Below are 17,944 nucleotides of genomic sequence, written 5' to 3' on the forward strand. Positions count from 1 at the left end.
CCCCCTTAACCCTGCGTGGGCACACACTCAGTGGGTGGTATCATCACTCGTTCTTTCTCTCCAAGGCCCATCAACGCCCCCTCGCTGACCACGTGGAACCATCCCAGGGAGGGAGTGTGCAGGCATTCCAGGGTCCCCAGGGCTGGGGCTGAGGTTTTGGGGGGCTGACCAGGCACCCAAGGGTGCCGTGGTTCTTCAGGCACCATTCGGAGGCGCTGAGAGAGGCCCGGGCAGGGAGGGCAGTGCCCAGATTTATCCACCAATCGCACGGGCCCCTGGAACTCGCTCTTATCTGCCCAGCCCAGCATGGGGGGGTGGCCTGGCTGGCGGGGGCGGGACGCCGCCTGGACACTGGGCGTGAGCAGGGCCGGCAGCCCCAAGCCCCACCAGGTGGGTGACAGCCGGGAGGGCTCCCAGCGAGCGTCCCTGCGGGCCAGCGGCTGGCTGCCCGAGCGTCTCCTGCACCATGTCGGACGGCGAGGGCCCCTCTGCCGGTGAGTGGCAGCGCTATATTTACCCACCACAGGTCCGGTTGCAGAGTCAAGGCCACCGGTCGCAGGGAGCTCTACCCCCCTCCCCAGGCTGCAGGCAGCTGTGGGGCTGGATCCCCTGCCTCCTGGCCTGATGCCCGGGGGGGCCTGTGCTCCTAGAGGGGGGAGCTTGACTTTCAAAGCAAAGTTCTGCCTCCCGCCGCACCCCTGCTTCCCTGGGAGGCTGCAGCAGGAAGCTGTGCTTGCTACAAACCCTGCCGCTGTCAGCCAGGGCGCCCAGAGCTGGCCCACAGTGCGGGGGTGGGGTGTTTGGGGGGGCTGGGCTGTGGCTGGACCCCGGGTGGGCTCAGGGTGCCATGGAGCAGGAACTGTGGGTAAATGAGTGTGTGAACTTTTATCTGAGTGGGGAGCCCACAGTTTCCACCAATTCCCCGAAGGTCTGAGACCCATGGGAAGTTCTGAGCCCCTGGTCGGCCAGCACGAACCCCCGGGTCCTCCAGGCTGGAGACGGCTGGGGACACAGGCAGGCGGAGGGGCTGTCAGACACTGGGTCTGCCCCGTGCCCTCTGTCCTGCCCCTGGTGAGGGCGATGGTGGGTCCCTGGCCGGCTGCGCCTGGCTCCTTCCCGTTGAAGGCAAAGCTGTGATGTGGACATGCCCCTGAGCTGTAATCCCAGGGGGCACGTGGAGGACTCTGGAGTGAGTTCAAACCCCAGATCTTTCGCTTGCAACCTGGTGACCTTGGGCAGGTGGCTGAACTGCTCTGAGCCTCAGTGATCCCAGGGGAAGGGACAGTGGTAACGGGGCCTGAGCACAGGAGGTGCGAGGGGGAACGGTAGCATGCGGAGCGTCTGCCAGTGCCTGGTGCGCAGGGAGCGCCCCGTGGCGCCTCCGCGAAGCGTCAGGCGGGGGTCTGGGCGGGAGTCCAGGGGTGCAGGGGCCTGTGGGTGCTGGTCCGGCCCCTCCCGCCGGGCCACCCTGCCCACACCGCTGCACAGCCGTGGATTCCTTATTTGTCAAACCGCTGGGGAGAATCATGTGGCGCTGTCCCCGGGGTCCGGCTGGGTTGGGGGCGATGGTGGTGTGGCCCCACCCTGAATGGTGTCTGATGGACAGTCCCGGCGCCCGGGCCTGGCTGAGTCAGATTTGGAGCAGTGTGTGTGTGTGTGTGTGTGTGTGTGTGTGTGTGTGTGTGTGTTGGGGGAGGACCCCGACAAACCTAGCCTGACCTCACCCTCTGTCGCCGGGCGCCAGTGGTGCTGGCTGCCAGGAATTGTCCGCCGTGGCTGTGAAGGCCGAGGAGCCAGCATGGGGGGGCGGGGGGGGGTGGACAGACAGGCTCTTTCTGGCTGGCTCTGTCACACCTGACACGAACCCGGAATAGCTCTTTCCCTCCACCAGGGACACGGCCCTGCTTTTAGCAGCTTGTAAGGCCACCCCTGGACATGTGTATTTCAGGAAGGCCGGCATAATATTTAGCCCGCCAGGCTGTGGACTGAGCCCTGAGCATGTGTGTGTGCGCGCATGTGTCTGACGGTGCCTGTGTGTCCAGGAGGCTGGGGGAGGCAGCCTGCATCCCCCCCTTCACCGTTTTAGAAGAGGGTCACCTGGGTTGGGGGCCTGCGGGCACCGTCCTGGCTCTGCCCGCCCTGGCTGAGCAGGGGCCCGTCCGCCTGTAAAATGCCGTGATGGCCTTTGGTCTCCGCTGTGTGGGGCTTGTGATAGGACCTGGTTGGTAGGTGTGAGGACAGCGCCCGGGTACAGGGCTGTGTGTGTGTGCGTGTGGGGGGGGTCTCCTATAGGGACCGCAGAAGCCATAGGGCCAAGGAGGCTGCTGGGACATAGTTGTGCCTATTTTCAGGAGCCAATCCCTGGGCTTGTGTCAACAGCCGAAAAATTCTCAGCTCTCCCCCTGAGTGACCTTGGGCAGATTACTCAAGGACACTGTGCCTCAGTTTCCTCATCTGTTAATGGGGACAATCATGGGACATTAGCTCCTCAAGTCCCAGGGAGGATTAAGTGACTGAAAGCATGTGAAGCCGTTAAAACAACGCCAGGCTTTCTGTGAGCAGTGGTAGGTGTCATTGTTCCACAGTGAGTGAGCTGCGGTCGCCGCGCACATGCAGGGAGCGGATCGTCTGCTGTGTCCCGTGTCCTGGCCATTTTGGACACAGCGTTCCATCCCCAGAGGGGGCATGGCGTGAACCCCGCAGTATAGCCAGGGAAACCGAAACTCAGAGAGGCAAACACATCGCCCAACATCACCCCGCTGGTGAACGGTAAGGCTGGGATTCGAACCCAGCTCCACAGACCCTGTTTGTGCAGAACTCAGATTCGGTGCCCCTTCTGGGGGGTGGGGGGTGGCGCCCTGCTCTCACCCAAGGGGGAAGGTGGTCTCAGAGGCGTATTTGGCTCTCAGGCCTCCTCATTTCAGAGAGGGCAGCTCGACCTTGTCTCCCAATAACATGGAGCCGATAACAAAATGTGTGTGTGGGGGCGCCGGGCGGGGGGGACACAAAAAGCGTGGCCCTCGTTAGGGTGTCAGGAGCATCCCACGGAGCAGAGCTCAGTGTAGGCGGTCGGCTGCAGGATGTGTGGCCCCAGGCCTGGGCCGGGAGCCTGCAGGCTAAGGTTACCGAGTCAGCATCGTATTTATAGCAGAAACTCAGCTGCACCCCCAACTGCCAGCCCCACACGCGTCCAGGGAAGGTGCTGCCCTTACACTCGCCCGGATCCCGGCCCTGGCTCTGCCCCTCAGTGAGGTGGGGCGTGGCCGGGTCACTCCCCTCCGAGGCCTGGTTCCCTCATCTGTAGGATGGGGCCCTGGCGCCCCTCGCTGGGCCTGGGGACGGTGTCTGAGTTGGCACTGCCTGGATGGGGGCCGGAAGTGCTGGCTCCAAGCATCCTGGGTCTGTTGATGGTCTTTTCCTGCCGCTGTCGGACCCGCCCGCTCTCCCGTCCGCAGAGCTCTGCAGGAAGAGAACCCAGCCTCCGGGCTGTCAGTCCCCTGGTGTTTGGGAAAGTTTCCAGCAAAGACACTTTACAGTTCCCAGCACCAGAGAGCAGCCGCTGCATCCTCAGCCGTCCCCCGGAGCCCGGGGTTCGAGTCTCCGCGCTGCCCCTCCCTGTCTGGGGCTCTGGGCAAGTCACCAAACCTCTCTGAGCTTCCGCTGGGTGGCCGCTGGCCTTGCCTCGGGGGGAGAGGTGAGAATGGACACCCCTAACTCGAGCACATGCTCGGCCAGCAGAGTGACCCTCTCTCTCCTCCTGTCACCTCCCACCAGCCCCCCACTCTGGGCACCAGTCACCCCGTTTGTAGAGTGGGGAGCGGCTGCCTTGGCCAGTGTTCCGAGCTCCTGGAGGGATTCCAAGTGACTTGGGGTGGGGGCTAAAAACGCTCTGGAGACCCCGAAAGGCCCCCTGCTTGGCTCTCACGGCATCTCCCTCGGCCTGAGTGCAAGGAGGGCGCTCTCTGTCTAGTCACTGACGGCCTGGGAGAGGACAGGAAAGCCCGTTAGTTATGTAGGCCGCACGCGGGGAGGGAGGGTCTCTCCCAGGAGAGGCGGGCGTGGTCCCTGGGTCTCAGTTCCAGGTTGCTCCCCTCATGCTGGTGAGGGCTGCCCCCTTTCTAGGCGGGAAAATCGGGTTCAAGTTACGTGTCTTGGGCAATCGGGAGCCAGTGTAGACTCTGGCTCCAGGTGGTAACGGGATGGCTTCAGTGCTGGGGGCGGAGGGACTGCAGAGAGAACCTGCGAAGTGCTGTCCTCTCACAGTCCGAGTGCCTCCGAGCAGCGAGTGGCTCAGCCCCTGCCTTTTCCCAGTGTCCCAAGGACCCTGAGGCTCTTACACCTCTGGCCAGAAAGGCAGGTTAGAACAGCGGTCCTCAACCTGTGGGTCGCGACCCCTTTGGGGGTCGAATGACGCTTTCACAAGGGTCGCCTAAGACCATCAGAAAACACATATATGATTACATATTGTTTTTGTGATGAATCACTATGCTTTAATTATGTTCAATTTGTAACGATGAAATTGGGGGTCACCACAACATGAGGAACTGTATTAAAGGGTCGCGGCATTAGGAAGGTTGAGAACCACTGGGTTAGAAGCTGTGGGCCCTGGCCGGTGTGGTTCAGTGGATAGAGCATCGGCCCGCGTGCGCTGAAGGGTTGGTTGTAGGTTCGATTCCTGGTCGAGGGCGTTTGCAACCACTTATCTGTTTGATTGTTTTTTCTTGAAACGATGCCATCAGAATAAAAGCAGGTCCTGACACAGGACACACATCCGCTGTCACCCACCCGCTGACTCCACACTCCTGTGTCTACCGAAGCAGCCCTTTGTGTTTTATTGACTCTGCCCCTCAGGATGGGCTGGGGAGGTTGTAGTCAACAAATCTCAGTGCTTAAAGCAACAGAGGACTGCCATGCAGGCTGGGCACTCCCAGGGCAGCTCCCTGCCCAGTGGCTCAGCCCGATGCCACATGTGTCCCACCCATCCCTGGGCACCCCCATGTGCCCCACGCATCCCCGGGCTTGAGGCAGAAGAGGCAGGCGGAGATGCCACACTGGCAATTAAATGTTCCCGCCAGGAAGTGACTGATCTTGTTGCTACCTGCATTTCATTGGCTCAAGCAGTCACCTGGCCACACCTCATGGCCAGAGGGCGGAGTACAGCCCTCCATCAGTGACCAGTAGTCATATCTGCCCCTTCTGGCTTTGTTTGCTATTGACTTCCTTTTTAATTTTTATTATTTTATACATTTTTATTGACTTCAGAGAGGAAGGGAGAGGGAGAGAGAGAGATAGAAACATCAATGATGAGAGAGAATCATTGATCGGCTGCCTCCTGCATGTGCCCCACTGGAATCAAGCCCCCAACCCAGGCCTGTGTCCGGACCAGGAATCAAATCGTGACCTCCTGGTTCATAGGTCGACGCTCAATCACTGAGCCACACCGGCCAGGTGACTTCCTTTTTTTAAAGTGACCCATTTTAATTAGGAAATGCTCGGAGCATATCACACGCGCTGCGGTCCGGAGCATCTGAGATGCAGTTCATGAAGCCTCCAACATGCAAATCACAAAGCGAGGGGCCAGATTTTCCAAAACGTCGCTCTCCCGCAGACTCGAATTCGCATTTAAAAGCACAAAAATAAATTTCTGAGAGATTTGGTCAGGACACCAGAGGAAAAGCAATACCTATTAATTGCCCTAAAGCTCCGTTGATTTATTACTTGCTGAGGCTCAAAAGAGGGAGTTGGGATGGGTAGTTCATGAGTCTGTTTAATAAACGTAGTCAACATTAAAAAATGGGTGATGGTCCGGCTGGCCTGGCTCAGTGGTTGAGCGTCGACCTATGAACCAGGAGGTCACGGTTCGATTCCCAGTCAGGGCACATGCCCGGGTTGCGGGCTCCATCCCCAGTGTGAGGTGTGCAGGAGGCAGCCGATCAATGAGTCTCTCTCATCATGGATGTTTCTTATCTCCCTCTCCCTGCCTCTCTGAAATCAATAAAAACGTATTTTTAAAAAATGGGATATGAGTTGAGAAGGAAATGATTATAGAAAAATATTGGAAAATAAGGACGATGAGAAGTCTGTGATTCATCCCGCTAACGCAGACACCTTTCCTTGCCGATATGACCCCACCAGCTAGAAGCTGCTGCCTCACTTTAATAACAGGCTTCCCAGTTCACTTTTCATAGCATGTAAGTAAACTAATGTTTCCTGAGACCAGAGGCTGTCCCTCAGAGCTGCTGATGTGGACTGAGTGGCTGGGAATAAAGCTGGGATTTGGTTGGGGACGGTTGGGCTCTGCGTGGGGGATCCGACCCTCCTGCAGCTCTGGGTCCTACGTGCCAACCTCCAAGCCAAACTGTTTGGAGAACTCTACCAAGTTTAAACACATCCTCTAGGAATCTCGCCTCGTTTATTTCTGGTGGAAAAACATGTCAAAACACTGGCTCAGCGGCAGAGAACACCCTTCCTGCTCTTCCCACTGAAGGCGTGAGCTCCTGGGCCCAGTGCACATGCTGGTTTGACAGGTGCTTACTAAGCACCTACTGTGTGCCGGGCGTCCTGCCTGGCACGGTGGTGCGAGGGAAGAGCTGGGGGACTTGCCTTCACCTCACACTTCCGTTTCCCCGTTCGTGGGGTTAATAGACTGAGGTGGCTAGAGCAGTGACCGAGAGTGCACACAGTAGGCGCTAAGAAATGCGGGCCCCCTTCCCCTAGCACTAGTGTCCAGGTGCTGTGTGAGGTATGTTCTCACCTCTCGTGGGTGTGCACCTGAAGTGGGATCGCTGGGTCATATGGTGACGCTGTTTCACCTTTTGAGGGTCCCCGGACCGTTTTCCACAGCGGCCGCTGCGGTGCATTCGCGCCATCAGGGAATGAAGGCTCCGGCTCCCACCGGCCCCGCTGACACTTGCTGTTCTCCTTGGGGTCCATGTGTCTCGGTGCTTGTGCATCTCCGTGTGGTTTCTATAGGCATTTACCCTCATGACTCATGGCGTCGAGCATTTGGACTTATTTGCCTTCACCTCTCGGCTCTGGGGACTGAAGCCTCAGTTTCCTCATCTGTAAATTGGGGCAAAGACATGCTCTGGGTTCTGACACGGTGGCCATCCAGCAAACGTTTGCTGCTTGAAGCTGCAGGCTGGGCTTGGAGTCCTTCCCCTGAAGGCTGGTGGGAGGGAGGGATGTGGAGAAAGCTGGAAGTCTCGGCGTCGCTGCAAGTTCCAAACCTGTTTAGAAAGCGATGCCATCACCAGACACTGGCCCAGCCCGGGTGACTCCTCCCCAGCTTTGAAGCTCTGCTCGGGTGGGCAGGCCAGGCGACCCGGCCGCGTCCACACAGCCCCGGAGGTGGTTGTCCAGGGCACAGCCCATCATTCAGGTTCCTGGTCAAGAGGCGCCTTGCATTTTTCTTATCTGGAATTCCTTGGCCTCCTCCCCTTGGCCGCTCCCGAGGGGGCTGGCGCTGTGCTTCCTGGACCTGCAAGCTTGCGTGTGTCATGGCGAGCCCTGGACAGAGGCCAGGAGCATCCTCCCGTGGGGCTGGGCGGGGCCTGGGGCCCGTGGAGGTGCTGATGGTCAGGCTGATTGTGTAGAGTAACCTGAGCCAGCGTCAGGCGGGAGTCCAGGGAGCGGATCCGCTCATCACAGCTGGGAAACGCGCCCACCGCCACACAGCTCCCGTCAGACGCCCGGGGTGCAATTCCGTTCTGCTCTGGAGCCAGTGGGAGAAACGGGAGAGGCCACCCCGAGGGCCCTGGGTGTTCTGCCGAGCCTCTAATCCGGGAATGGCCGGTCCTATCCGAAGGTGACCCCAGGCTCTGGCTAGGGTGGCCGCTGCCTCAGCCAGGAGTCCCAGGCTCTTCCCTCATCCTGCCTCTGCGTCCCAGCCCCTCGGGCAGCAGGTGAGAAGCAGGGAGGAGGCGTGGCCGGGGCTCAGACTGCCCGGCCTTGGCATTCGCGCTCTGCCACCTGGTGCGGTGGGAACTTTGCTAGTCATGTAATCGCTCTGGGCCTCTGAGGCTACCAATCGGATGGCTGCCAGGGGGACTGAAATACTACAACAGGACCTTCCACATAGCCTGGTCCCAAGGGGCTCCGTCCCCCAGGGACCCCAGCTTCTCACCTCCCGGCCTCCTCTGCCCCTGCACAGGCTGGCCTGGGCGGCCTGGTATTAGACCTGGGGGCTGCTGTAACGACCACAGACTCAGGGTCTGAAGCCACAGGAATTATTCTCTCCCAGCTCTGGGGGCCCGGAGTCTGGAATTAGGGCCAAAGTCGAGGTGTCAGCACGGTCATGATCCTCGGGGGCAATGCGTCCGTCCCCTGCCCCTTCCAGCGTCTGCTGCTCAGGTGCTCCTGCCTCCTGGCCACATCCCTCCAGTCGGCCTCTGTGGCCGCATCGCCCTCTCCGCTTCGTTGGCAAACCTCTGCCCGCTCCCCATATGAGCGCACATGTGATGGTGTTTAGGGCCCCCCGACAACCCAGCAGAATCTCCCCGTCACGAGACCCTTCATCTAATCACATCTGGGAACATTCAAAAGGCCCAGGGATGAGGGCCTGACACCCCGGGGCCACCCGTGAGCCCGCTATAGGCACCAACACAGGATTCCTCAGAGAAGCGGTAGCACCCCCTCCCCCACCCCAGGGTCTAGCTGGGGACCTGGGGACCCAAGGAAAACAGCCAAGGGTCTCAGGAACCCACCAGGTGGCTTTGCCCTGAGAGAGCTGGCGCCCTCCTTGCCTGTGACCCCCCCCCCCACCCTCTCCTCCACTCCTGCTTCCCATCTCTGTGCCTTGCAGACTTTTCTCGATAGAGAAAGAGAGGCTTTGGGATTTAGAAACCCCTTTCATTGATGAGACCTGGATCCCAAGTCTCCAGAAGGACCCAGTCTAAGCTGGGCATCCCAGCATGCCACGGTCGTGGCCTCAGTTCGTGGTTATGACCTCTGCCCCCCAAGGAACGGCCACCGAGGGTCCCGCAGAAGCCAAGGGTGCCCAGGGGAGGAGCCACTCTGCTCAGACATGAGTGCCTGGCTCAGAGGAGATGCCGGACACGAATTAGTTCCCATGCCTTCCATCTTCCAGGCCTCAGTTTCCCCAGCAGTGAGAGGAACCCATCTAGAGCAGGTCTGTAAAGACCTTCCAGGTGAAGGAACCAAGCAAGCCATCACTCAGCCACCCATTGTGTCCCAAGCACCTGCTGTTGGTCAGGCCGCAGCTGGGTCCTGGGGCACAGAGGACAGCCTGTCACAGCCGATGGACAATGAGTACCCAGCGAGTGTGTGCTGGGAGAGTGATGAGGGATAGTCAAGGAAGGCTTCCTGGAAGAGGTGACCCCAAGCCAGGTCTGAGGCATGAGTGGGAGGTGACAAGGGAGGGAAGGGTCTTCCAGATCCCAGGGCAGCACAGCCACCCAGGGCCCGGGGTGATGCTGTACCATGTGCGTGGTGGAGACAGCCTTGCACGCGTGCCTGTTACAGACTGAGCCCTTCCAGGGAAGCCCGCTGTATGAAAGCGCTGGGAGCCCTGTCCCGGCAGCAGAGGCAGCAGCAGCATTTAGTCAACCCGTCATTCACCACTCACTGACACTCAGAGGTGGAGAGGGGTCGGACAGACAACAGACAAGATAAATGATCAGAGTGCGTGCAATGGTGATGAGGGCGATAAGGATGGAGGGCAGTGAATCAGGGGAGAGAGAGTGTGCTGTGGAGAGAGGCCGGGAAGGTGTCCCTGAGAAGGTGATGCTGGAGAAGGATCTAAGGGACGAGCCCTGGGAACAGCTGAGGGAAGGTGTTCCTGGCAGAAGAAACAGCAGGTGCAAAGGCCCTGGGGTGGACATGCCAAGTCTTTTCAGAGAACACCAGCAGGTCAAGTTGGGCAGAGCGAAGGGGAGAGCAGGACAGGCGCTCAGAGAAGGTTGTGAAGGGCCTTGTGGCATTCCCGGCAGGGACATTGGCTCTGACCCTGAGTGAGTTAGCTTTGACCTTGAGTGAGATGCCTTTGACCTGGAGTGAGATGGGCCTGGGGAGGGTCTTGAGCAGCAGAGGGCTGAGATCTCACTTGGGTTTTACCAGCAAGGTAGCAAGTGGGGATGTTAATTTCCAGTGATTCCCAGCGTCAGAAGATAAGAGACGCCACAACCAAGGCCTCCTTGCCCACATGCTGGAGCCGTTAATCACAGCGTCCCCGACGGAGCTGCCCCGAGGCCCCGTGAACAGACCCAGCGAGGTTTAAAATGCCATCCAGCCAGCCCTGTTGGTTCAGATGTGCCGGCAGCTCCGGCTCTTTGCCTGGAGACAGTGTAGGCAGCGCAGCCCCCAGGAGAGGCGAGTCTCCTATGTACCTGGAAAGACCGTCCCGGCTTCAAGGCTTTTGTTCCTGATGATCCCGCTGCAAGGTCTTGGGCCAAGGACGCACCCACAGTCCCTCACTCATAACTGGTGTGGTCAGCACAGAGCATCTGAGTTTCAGAGCAACAGCAGGTACATTTTTGGTGTAAGTGTACGTGTAACCCAGATGTCCAACCCCCCTGGCCCAGGAGCACCTCGGAGAATGCCGCCCACCCAGCACCTCCCTGAGCTGGTTGGAGCCGGAGAGGGTGGGTCAAGTGCCCGAGGCTCAGGGCCACAGAAAGGGTCTGGTGCTGCTGGCACGGAGGCTGCCCTGGGGGGCGGGAGGGGTGGGGGCGCAGGCCCAAGGGGAGGCTCACTTCTCAGGGAAGGGGTGCCTGCGTCAGGGCGGGGCCACTCTGGGCTGCCCTCTCTGGGCCTCCGGAGCCCAGACCCAAACCCTCTTTGGCTGGTGAATGGCAGGTTGCCAACTGCAAAGGTGCATGCTCTCCCCTTGGTTTTCCTGGCCCCTTAAGAAAGTAATTTATGGCCCGGCCAGTGTGGCTCAGTGGTTGTGCGTCGACCTGTGAACCAGGAGGTCAGGGTTCGATTCCTGGCCAGGGCACATGCCCGGGTTGCGGGCTCCATCCCCAGGGTGGGGTGTGCAGGAGGCAGCTGATCAGTGACTCTCTCATTATTGATGTTTCTATCTCTCCCTTTCCCTTCCTCTGAAATCAATAAAAAGAAAAAGAAAAAAGAGAAAGTAATTTATGGTTCTGAGGAAACGGGTCAGTGGGAGGCAATGGACGGGGCAGCCTGACTCCCGGAAGAATCCGCTGCTGCCTTTTAAAAACACACATTTAGAAAAAGCCCACATCTTAGAGCCAGCAGGTGTTTTGTGTTTTTGTTTGTTTGTTAATAGCGAAGCCTGAGAAAGGAGAGGAACCCTGGCCTGTGTGGGTAATGGCAGAACCACTGCAGGAAGCTGACGGCAGGCCGCGCACGGGAGGGAGCGGGGCTTTGGTGTGAGGTGGCCCTGCCGCGTGTGGGCGGGTGGCTGCACCTGCCGGCCTCGGTGTCCCCGTCTGTATCCGAGGCCCCTCAGGATGGCCGTGAGGGGAAGCAGGGACGGAGGCAAAGTGGGCACAGGACGCGTGGAGGGGATTCAGCCTGCAAAGACCGGTGGTGTCATTATCTGACGCCCAGGAAATGCACACCCCCCCCCCCCACCATACACACACACACACACACACACACACACACACACACACCGGCCCTTTCCAGCTACTTCCGCTCATCTCAGCCCAGGGGCCTGGCATCCCTGACACCCAGCGAGTGGGACCCTCAGGGAGAATCCCCCATTGGGGTTAAACCTGAGCCTGTAGGCCTGGCACACAGGGGCCTCCCTGGGTGGTCTGACCCCGCCGGCCACCCCAGGCTCCTTGCCCAGCACTCAGCACCCGCCTCCCCACACCCGCACCCCACGTGCAGCCAGGCAAACTCCGGTCAGGGCACAACCCAAGTCCCGCGTGCTTCTCCCCTGTGGTCCCTCTTCCTGGAAGAATTCATCATTCCCAGCACCTCCTTCTCTCCCACCCTCGCCCTTCCCACCAGGGCGGGGTCTGCTCTCTGCCTCTCCATTGCTCCTTGTCCCCTCGCCAGATGGCGACTGTCTTGAGGGCGGTGTCCATGCCTGAGTCACCTCTGTGCCCAGCACCTGGCACATAGTAGGTGCTCAGCAATTGGTCTTGTCGTTCCTGTGATGTCACCGGCCGTGCTCCTCCGGAGGCCTGACGGAGCACGCAGGCTGAGCGCTGGCTGCAAGACCCTACTGCGCGCTGTTTTCTCTTCCCCAGACTCCGTCAGCAAGGTCTCATTGTCACTCCCATTTCATGGACAAGAAAACGGAGGCTGTGGGCGGGGGAGGTGAGCCACCACACAGCTAGTCCAGGGAGGAGTGCGGGTTCAAGGGCAGACCTGCCAGGCCACAAAACCAGAGGGCTGTCTCTAAAGGCTGGAGGGTGCGATCGGCTTCCAGACCTGCCTGCAGCCCGGCTCTGGGTGCTGGAGAGGGAGGGACGGGAGGCGGGGCCACAGAGACCCTGGGCTCCCTTCGGTGACCTTGCGTTTTTGTTTTCTGCTTTCAATTTCCACCGGACGGGCTGTAAAGCTGGAGGCAGAGGTGTGGGTCGCACACGGGAATCCACGTCTTCCAAGTCCTGGTTTGAGGTCAGATGGGTCAGCTGGGCGCCCAACACGGGACAGGCAGCACCGACCGAGCCACTCACCAGCCGAGTGGGCCTCAGTTTCCTCACCTCGGACGTGGCACTGGGGTACCGGCCCCAGGAAGTGTGGCACGTGGGAGCTGATGCCTCCCGCCCCCAGCACCCCCCCCCTCCACCCCCCAAGCAGGCGCCGGCCTCTCGAGCCCATGCAGAGCTACAGGAGGGGACAGGTGGCCGCAGGAAAAGCTGTAAATCTAACCGGCCGCCACCCGCTGGTCGTTTATCTCCCTTCCCTGAGACGGAGGTCCCGCTCCGCCCGGGCCGGGCCGGGAACAACAGGCCTTTGTGTGCTTTGGGGAAATCGAGATGGAACCCCGAGCGGCCAGTCAGGTGTTGGCGCCTTATCTTTCCTGGCAGAGCCCAGGCCTCTGGGCCCAGGCCCGCTGGCAACCGAGCGGAGGCGTGAATAATAGAAGGGCTGGCACGGGCTCCCGGCCGCCGGGCTGTGTCGGGAGCTGAGGGGAGGGACCACGGGGGCTAAACCACAGGGGACAGGCAGCTTCAGATGGCTCCCGATCCTAGAGGCCCAGGGGCGCTCGGCTGGGCTGATGCCTCTCAGAAAGGCAAGGTGTCTGCACCTGCTTCACTGTAAAGGCCCGGGGCTCACACCTCAGGTCTCACCTCTCTGAGCCCTCATCTCCTCACCGATGACATCCCTACCCACCTCTCTTGATGGTTTTGGGGCCAGCATCCTCCCCTCCTGGACCACTTTCTTTCCTGGGGCCGGTGGAGGTGCTGATCCCCACCCCTCCCTGTCCCCCCAAAGCTTTCAGGACTCCAATTCTAATTGACAATGATGCTGATTGGCGGCTCTGTTCCTGACCCTGTGCCTGGTGGGGCGGGGAAACTGAGATGTGCGTCAGCTGGCCGGGGAGGGGTCTCCGGGGGGAGGTGCCACCTGAAGGAGGGTACAGGGCAGGAGCCAGGCCCTAGGCCAAGGGTCCACACAGGCAAAGGCCGTTTCACAGATGGGGAAACTGAGGCTCAGAGAGCTCAGGTGACCCTCCCAAGGCCACCGCCCCCGCCATGATGTGCTCAGTGAGGGACAGCGTCTTGCCCCTGGGATGACTTGCAGTGAAAAGGAGCGTAGGCCCGGCCGGCGTGGCTCCGTGGTGGAGTGTTGACCTGTGAACCAGGAGGTCACTGTTCGATTCCCCATCAGGGCACATGCCCGGGTTGTGGGCTCAACCTCCGATGGGGGCGGTGCAGGAGGCAGCTGATCAATGGTTCTCTCTCATCATTGATGTTTCTATCTCTCCCTCCCTCTCCCTCTCACTTCCCCTCTGAAATCAATAAAAATAAATTGAAAGAAAGAACGAACGAACGAACAGGGTCTAGGAGTGGAGCTGTCTGGGTGAGGTCAGCACGTGGGCCCCAGGAGGGGGCAGTGAGGATCCCCTGTGCTTTCGGAGTGGCACCCCCTATGGCTTTGGGGGTGGGGAGTGTTGACCAATATGAGTCACCTCTGACTTAGGGTGGGTCTCCCTCCCTGTGGGGGACTCAGGCCAGGAACCCAGGCGGGGTGGGGCGCCGGGGAGCAGGGCTCAGGGTAGGACCCACAGTGATCAATGAGAAAAGTATCAGGGTGGCAGCCCTGCCCTGCCCTGCCCTGCTGATGTGGAGGCAGGAGGCGGAGGGCTGGCACCAAGGCTCTTCGTCCTGCTGGGCCGGGAGTCCCTGCAGCAGTGGGAGGCCTCTGGCTGGGCTTCCCCTGGTCAGCAGCCTCGGCGCAGCTCCTTGGAGTTCCCGGTGACTTCTCTTCCTTTAGAACCTGAACTTCAGATCACAGGGTGGGGGTTCTGAGCTGCGTGAAGCTCTGAGCCTGTCCTTACGGGAACCTCTGCTGTCATCAGCCTCGATTTCCAGCGCCTAAAGGCCGAGGCCAGTGGTTCTCAGACCTTGATGTGCACGCTGGTCCCCTGGGGGAGGGGCCCCCCACAATGACACATTCCTGAGCCCCACGTAGGCCGTGGAATCTGGGGCTTCCCATGTGGTTCACACGCCCCCGTCTCAGGCACCTCCAGCACGTTCACTCAATGCCCAATCACATCCACTTTCTCCAATCCCCACCCCCACAGTCCTCACACAGTCCTCACACACCCCATCTGTGTGCACTCACACCCATACTCCCAGGGTCGTGTGGGCCCTGGTACCCACACAGACACGCAGACATACACGCGTGCACACAGACCGGTCACAAGATCTGCAGGGCCCTGTGCATAACGTTCGAGAATGTTTAAACCATTTTGAGATGGTCGCAGAAGAACATTGAACCCGGCACGGGCCCTGTGTGACAGCAGGGGTCACCCCTGAACAGAGAGGACATTCGGGTCACACATCCCGGGACCCTCGGGGGTGACCTTGCCCACAGCGTGCACCGCACACGCTCAGGGCACACTCCCCTGGGCGGCATGTCTTTCAGGAGGACTGTTTATCGGGACGAGGAAGTGGGCTGGTGAATGTTTAATAGGCACAGAGTTGAGTCATGTGTGAATTGCTTGTAAGCAAGAAGCACCAGATGGGGTATGAAATGAATCAGTGTCGGGTTTCGTGAGTAACATTTTGGTTGGGTTCTGACTAGTCTGGGAAAGCTTTTCAGCTCCCCGACTCCCACCAAATCCACACGAAACCGGCTCTGATTTCATAGTCCACACGCCACGAAGCTCAGGGTACAGAGTTCCGTGGACAGACTTCTCTACCCGACAAATTCCGATGCGTGGGGCACCGTTCCTACTTAGGACAGAGAAGAGGACTTCTCACACTCATTGAGCGCCTACTGTGTGCCGGCCCCTGTACTGCAAAACGTGTGATGTGCACACATTATCTATGCACCGCTGCTTGTAAGTGCCAGGCACGGTGCCTGGTATACAGTAGGTGCTTATTGCTGTATTTCATCAGAGCCCGGGATCCCACCGGCTGTGCGATGCCCACCCTCTTCTGGCCGCTGAGGAAGAGGAAGCACTGCCAGGCAAACCCGGGCCCCAGCGAGGCACCGAGGAGGGGCCACGCTCCAGCCCTAGAGGCGCTGGAAGGAGGCATCAGCCTTCCCAGTCAACAGATGGGAAGACTGAGGCCCAGAGAGAGTAAAAACCAGTCAAGTGGCGTTTTGGCTCTTGCTATTACGTGATCCGAGGCACAGGAGGGCTGATTACTGAGTTCCACCCACTGTGTATGCAGGGTTGCTTTGGGGAAGGACACCTGCCTCAGTTTCCCTGGAATGCTGCTGGTGTGGCCTCCCCTGGGCAGCCTGGAGGCTAAGGGATTCCCGAGGGCAGAGGCTTCATTCTCTGCGACTGCCCACATTTGACCAAAGGCAGGCACAGTTGGGAGCGTTTTCTTCAAAGCAAGGTGTAGAGATTGGAGTAATTTTGAGGCCTGGAGGCCTGCGCTGAGCCCAGGACCTCCCCTCAGGCAATAATTCATTATGTGAGGATTTTTCACAGACAGCAACTGGCCTTGGAAGGCAATGAGCTCATGAATATGCATAGGCTCATCCTCATACATTATGCATTGGATACCGGGCTTCCCGGGGTGGCTGGGAGGGCTGGAATGGCTCAGTCTGCAACAGAAGGCTCCTGCACAAGGGCTTCTCGAAAAGCTCACATCCCTGCCCGCCCTCCCTCCCGCCACAATGACCGCAGAGCACGGTCAGGCTCGTTCGCACGCGGACTCTGGTCCTCAGAGCGTCTGGGTCTCCCTGGCTGGTGCAGTGCGGGTGCGCCTGCAGGGCGTCGGGGTCAGGCCCGCTCTCCGCTGCGGCAGCCCTGCGGGCAGCTAGTTCAGGCCCCACAGCGGGAAAGCTGACGCCCAGACGTGGGATTGACGTGTTTAGATTTAGGGCTCACGTTCCTCCGAACTGGAGCCTACTCGGGCCCAGGTGGCCCTGACATCACCCAACAAGCACTGGGCAGGGAGTCAGGGTGGGGCCCAGGTTCTAGACGGAGGGGGAGGGAGGGGTTCTGTTTGACCCACCACAGGTGTAGGGCCAGCAGGGGGCGCCCGGAGGTGCTGCAGGGCATGCAGCCGGCGTGCCAGTCAGGGTTGGGGGTCCCTGCAGGGCCTGCTTGGCTGGAGGTGGCCTCTCCCCAAGGGCTCTCCCTCCTCCTGCCCAGATGCTGCCACACCTGCCCACCTTCCTGGTCTCACTGACCCTGAGGTTCTGTGGTGGTCCAGCCCTCCCTGCAGCCACGCCTCAGCCCGCCTTGCGTGCAGCGGGGACCACTTCTCTGTGTGTGTCCTGTGACTGCCGGCGCCGTTCCTGCTATCGACAGCCACCACGCGTGGGCATGCCAGCCTCCTTGGCCCCATCCCCCTCGCAGCCCGGGCTGGGATCCGTGCAGGTCTGACGGACCAGGCCTCAGCCAGGGAGGGGGCCCTGAGAGCGGGGAGCATGTCGCCTAAGCTCAGCCAGTGTCCCCAGCGCGGTGGGTCTGGGCGGAGCCCCAGCTGAGCCTTCCCCGCCTCCCCCGCCACAGGGCCGTGGAACCACAGAGACCCCGTGAATCTTCACGTCAGGAACGAGGGGCCAGGCTTCACCCACTCCTCTAAAAAGCATCCAAAGGTGTCACCACACCTCTGCAGAAGAGGCTCCAGGTGGAGGAAAGGCCCATGGGATCCGCTGCGGTGGCACCACGGGAACCCAGCGCGGCGGTTCTGAGCAGAGCCGCCCGATCAAGCCGCCCATACGAGGGCATCGCCCATTTCCCCATTTCTCTCCCTGACCGCGTCACATGCGGTCCCCACATTGCTGCGTCATCTCCATGGTGACGGCTCTTACCGACTGCCGGACATCACGCATGGACCATTCCTTACCTGGGGCGTTGCCGTGCGGGATTTTTACATCACTGTTCAAGGGGAATGACTTGCGACCGTCTGTTAACTTAATTCTGACGTCACATTACCAGGGGAGGCCGTCTATGGACCCCTCCTCCGCGCAGCCAGCCTCCTATGGCACACGACACACTTTTCTTCCCGGCCTCGCGCTGCGGGCTCAAGCCCCAAACGCAGGCCGCCAGCCGCCAGCATCCATCATGGGCTCATCAAGTCCGCACCTCCCGGGCTGGACGGTCCCTGTTCGGGCCTCCCCGGCCCCATCGCAGGCTGAGCAAACCTGGACACTTGCCCTCAGCCGGTGCCGAGCTGGGATCGCCTCACACGGGTGCCTCCCTGTGCATTTCGCTCTCTGCTGCCTGAGGGCCACAGAAATGACCAAGGCCTGGCCCTGGGGGAGGCGCAGCCAGGCAGGGACGGGGAGAACTGAGGACTCCCGGGGAGGAGCCAGAAGCCCTTGTTGGCAGCCCCGAATGTCCACCGAGGCTGTGAAACAC

The 17,944-nt window shown here is 60.3% G+C and overlaps 1 protein-coding gene across 1 annotated transcript in view; it reads left to right on the forward strand.

Annotated features, from left to right (window-relative positions):
- The first annotated feature begins 332 nt into the window (after window positions 1-332).
- Window positions 333-17,944, forward strand: part of EML1 (EMAP like 1) — a 155,452-nt gene continuing 137,840 nt past the window's right edge. Inside the window, exon 1 of the mRNA XM_059686207.1 lies at window positions 333-494. Coding sequence (XP_059542190.1) covers window positions 467-494 — 28 coding nt within the window. The 5' untranslated portion in view covers window positions 333-466. The remainder of the gene's footprint in view (window positions 495-17,944) is intronic.

The sequence above is a fragment of the Myotis daubentonii genome, chromosome 1 (assembly GCF_963259705.1).
Source record: "Myotis daubentonii chromosome 1, mMyoDau2.1, whole genome shotgun sequence".
In the NCBI taxonomy this organism is placed as follows: domain Eukaryota; kingdom Metazoa; phylum Chordata; class Mammalia; order Chiroptera; family Vespertilionidae; genus Myotis; species Myotis daubentonii.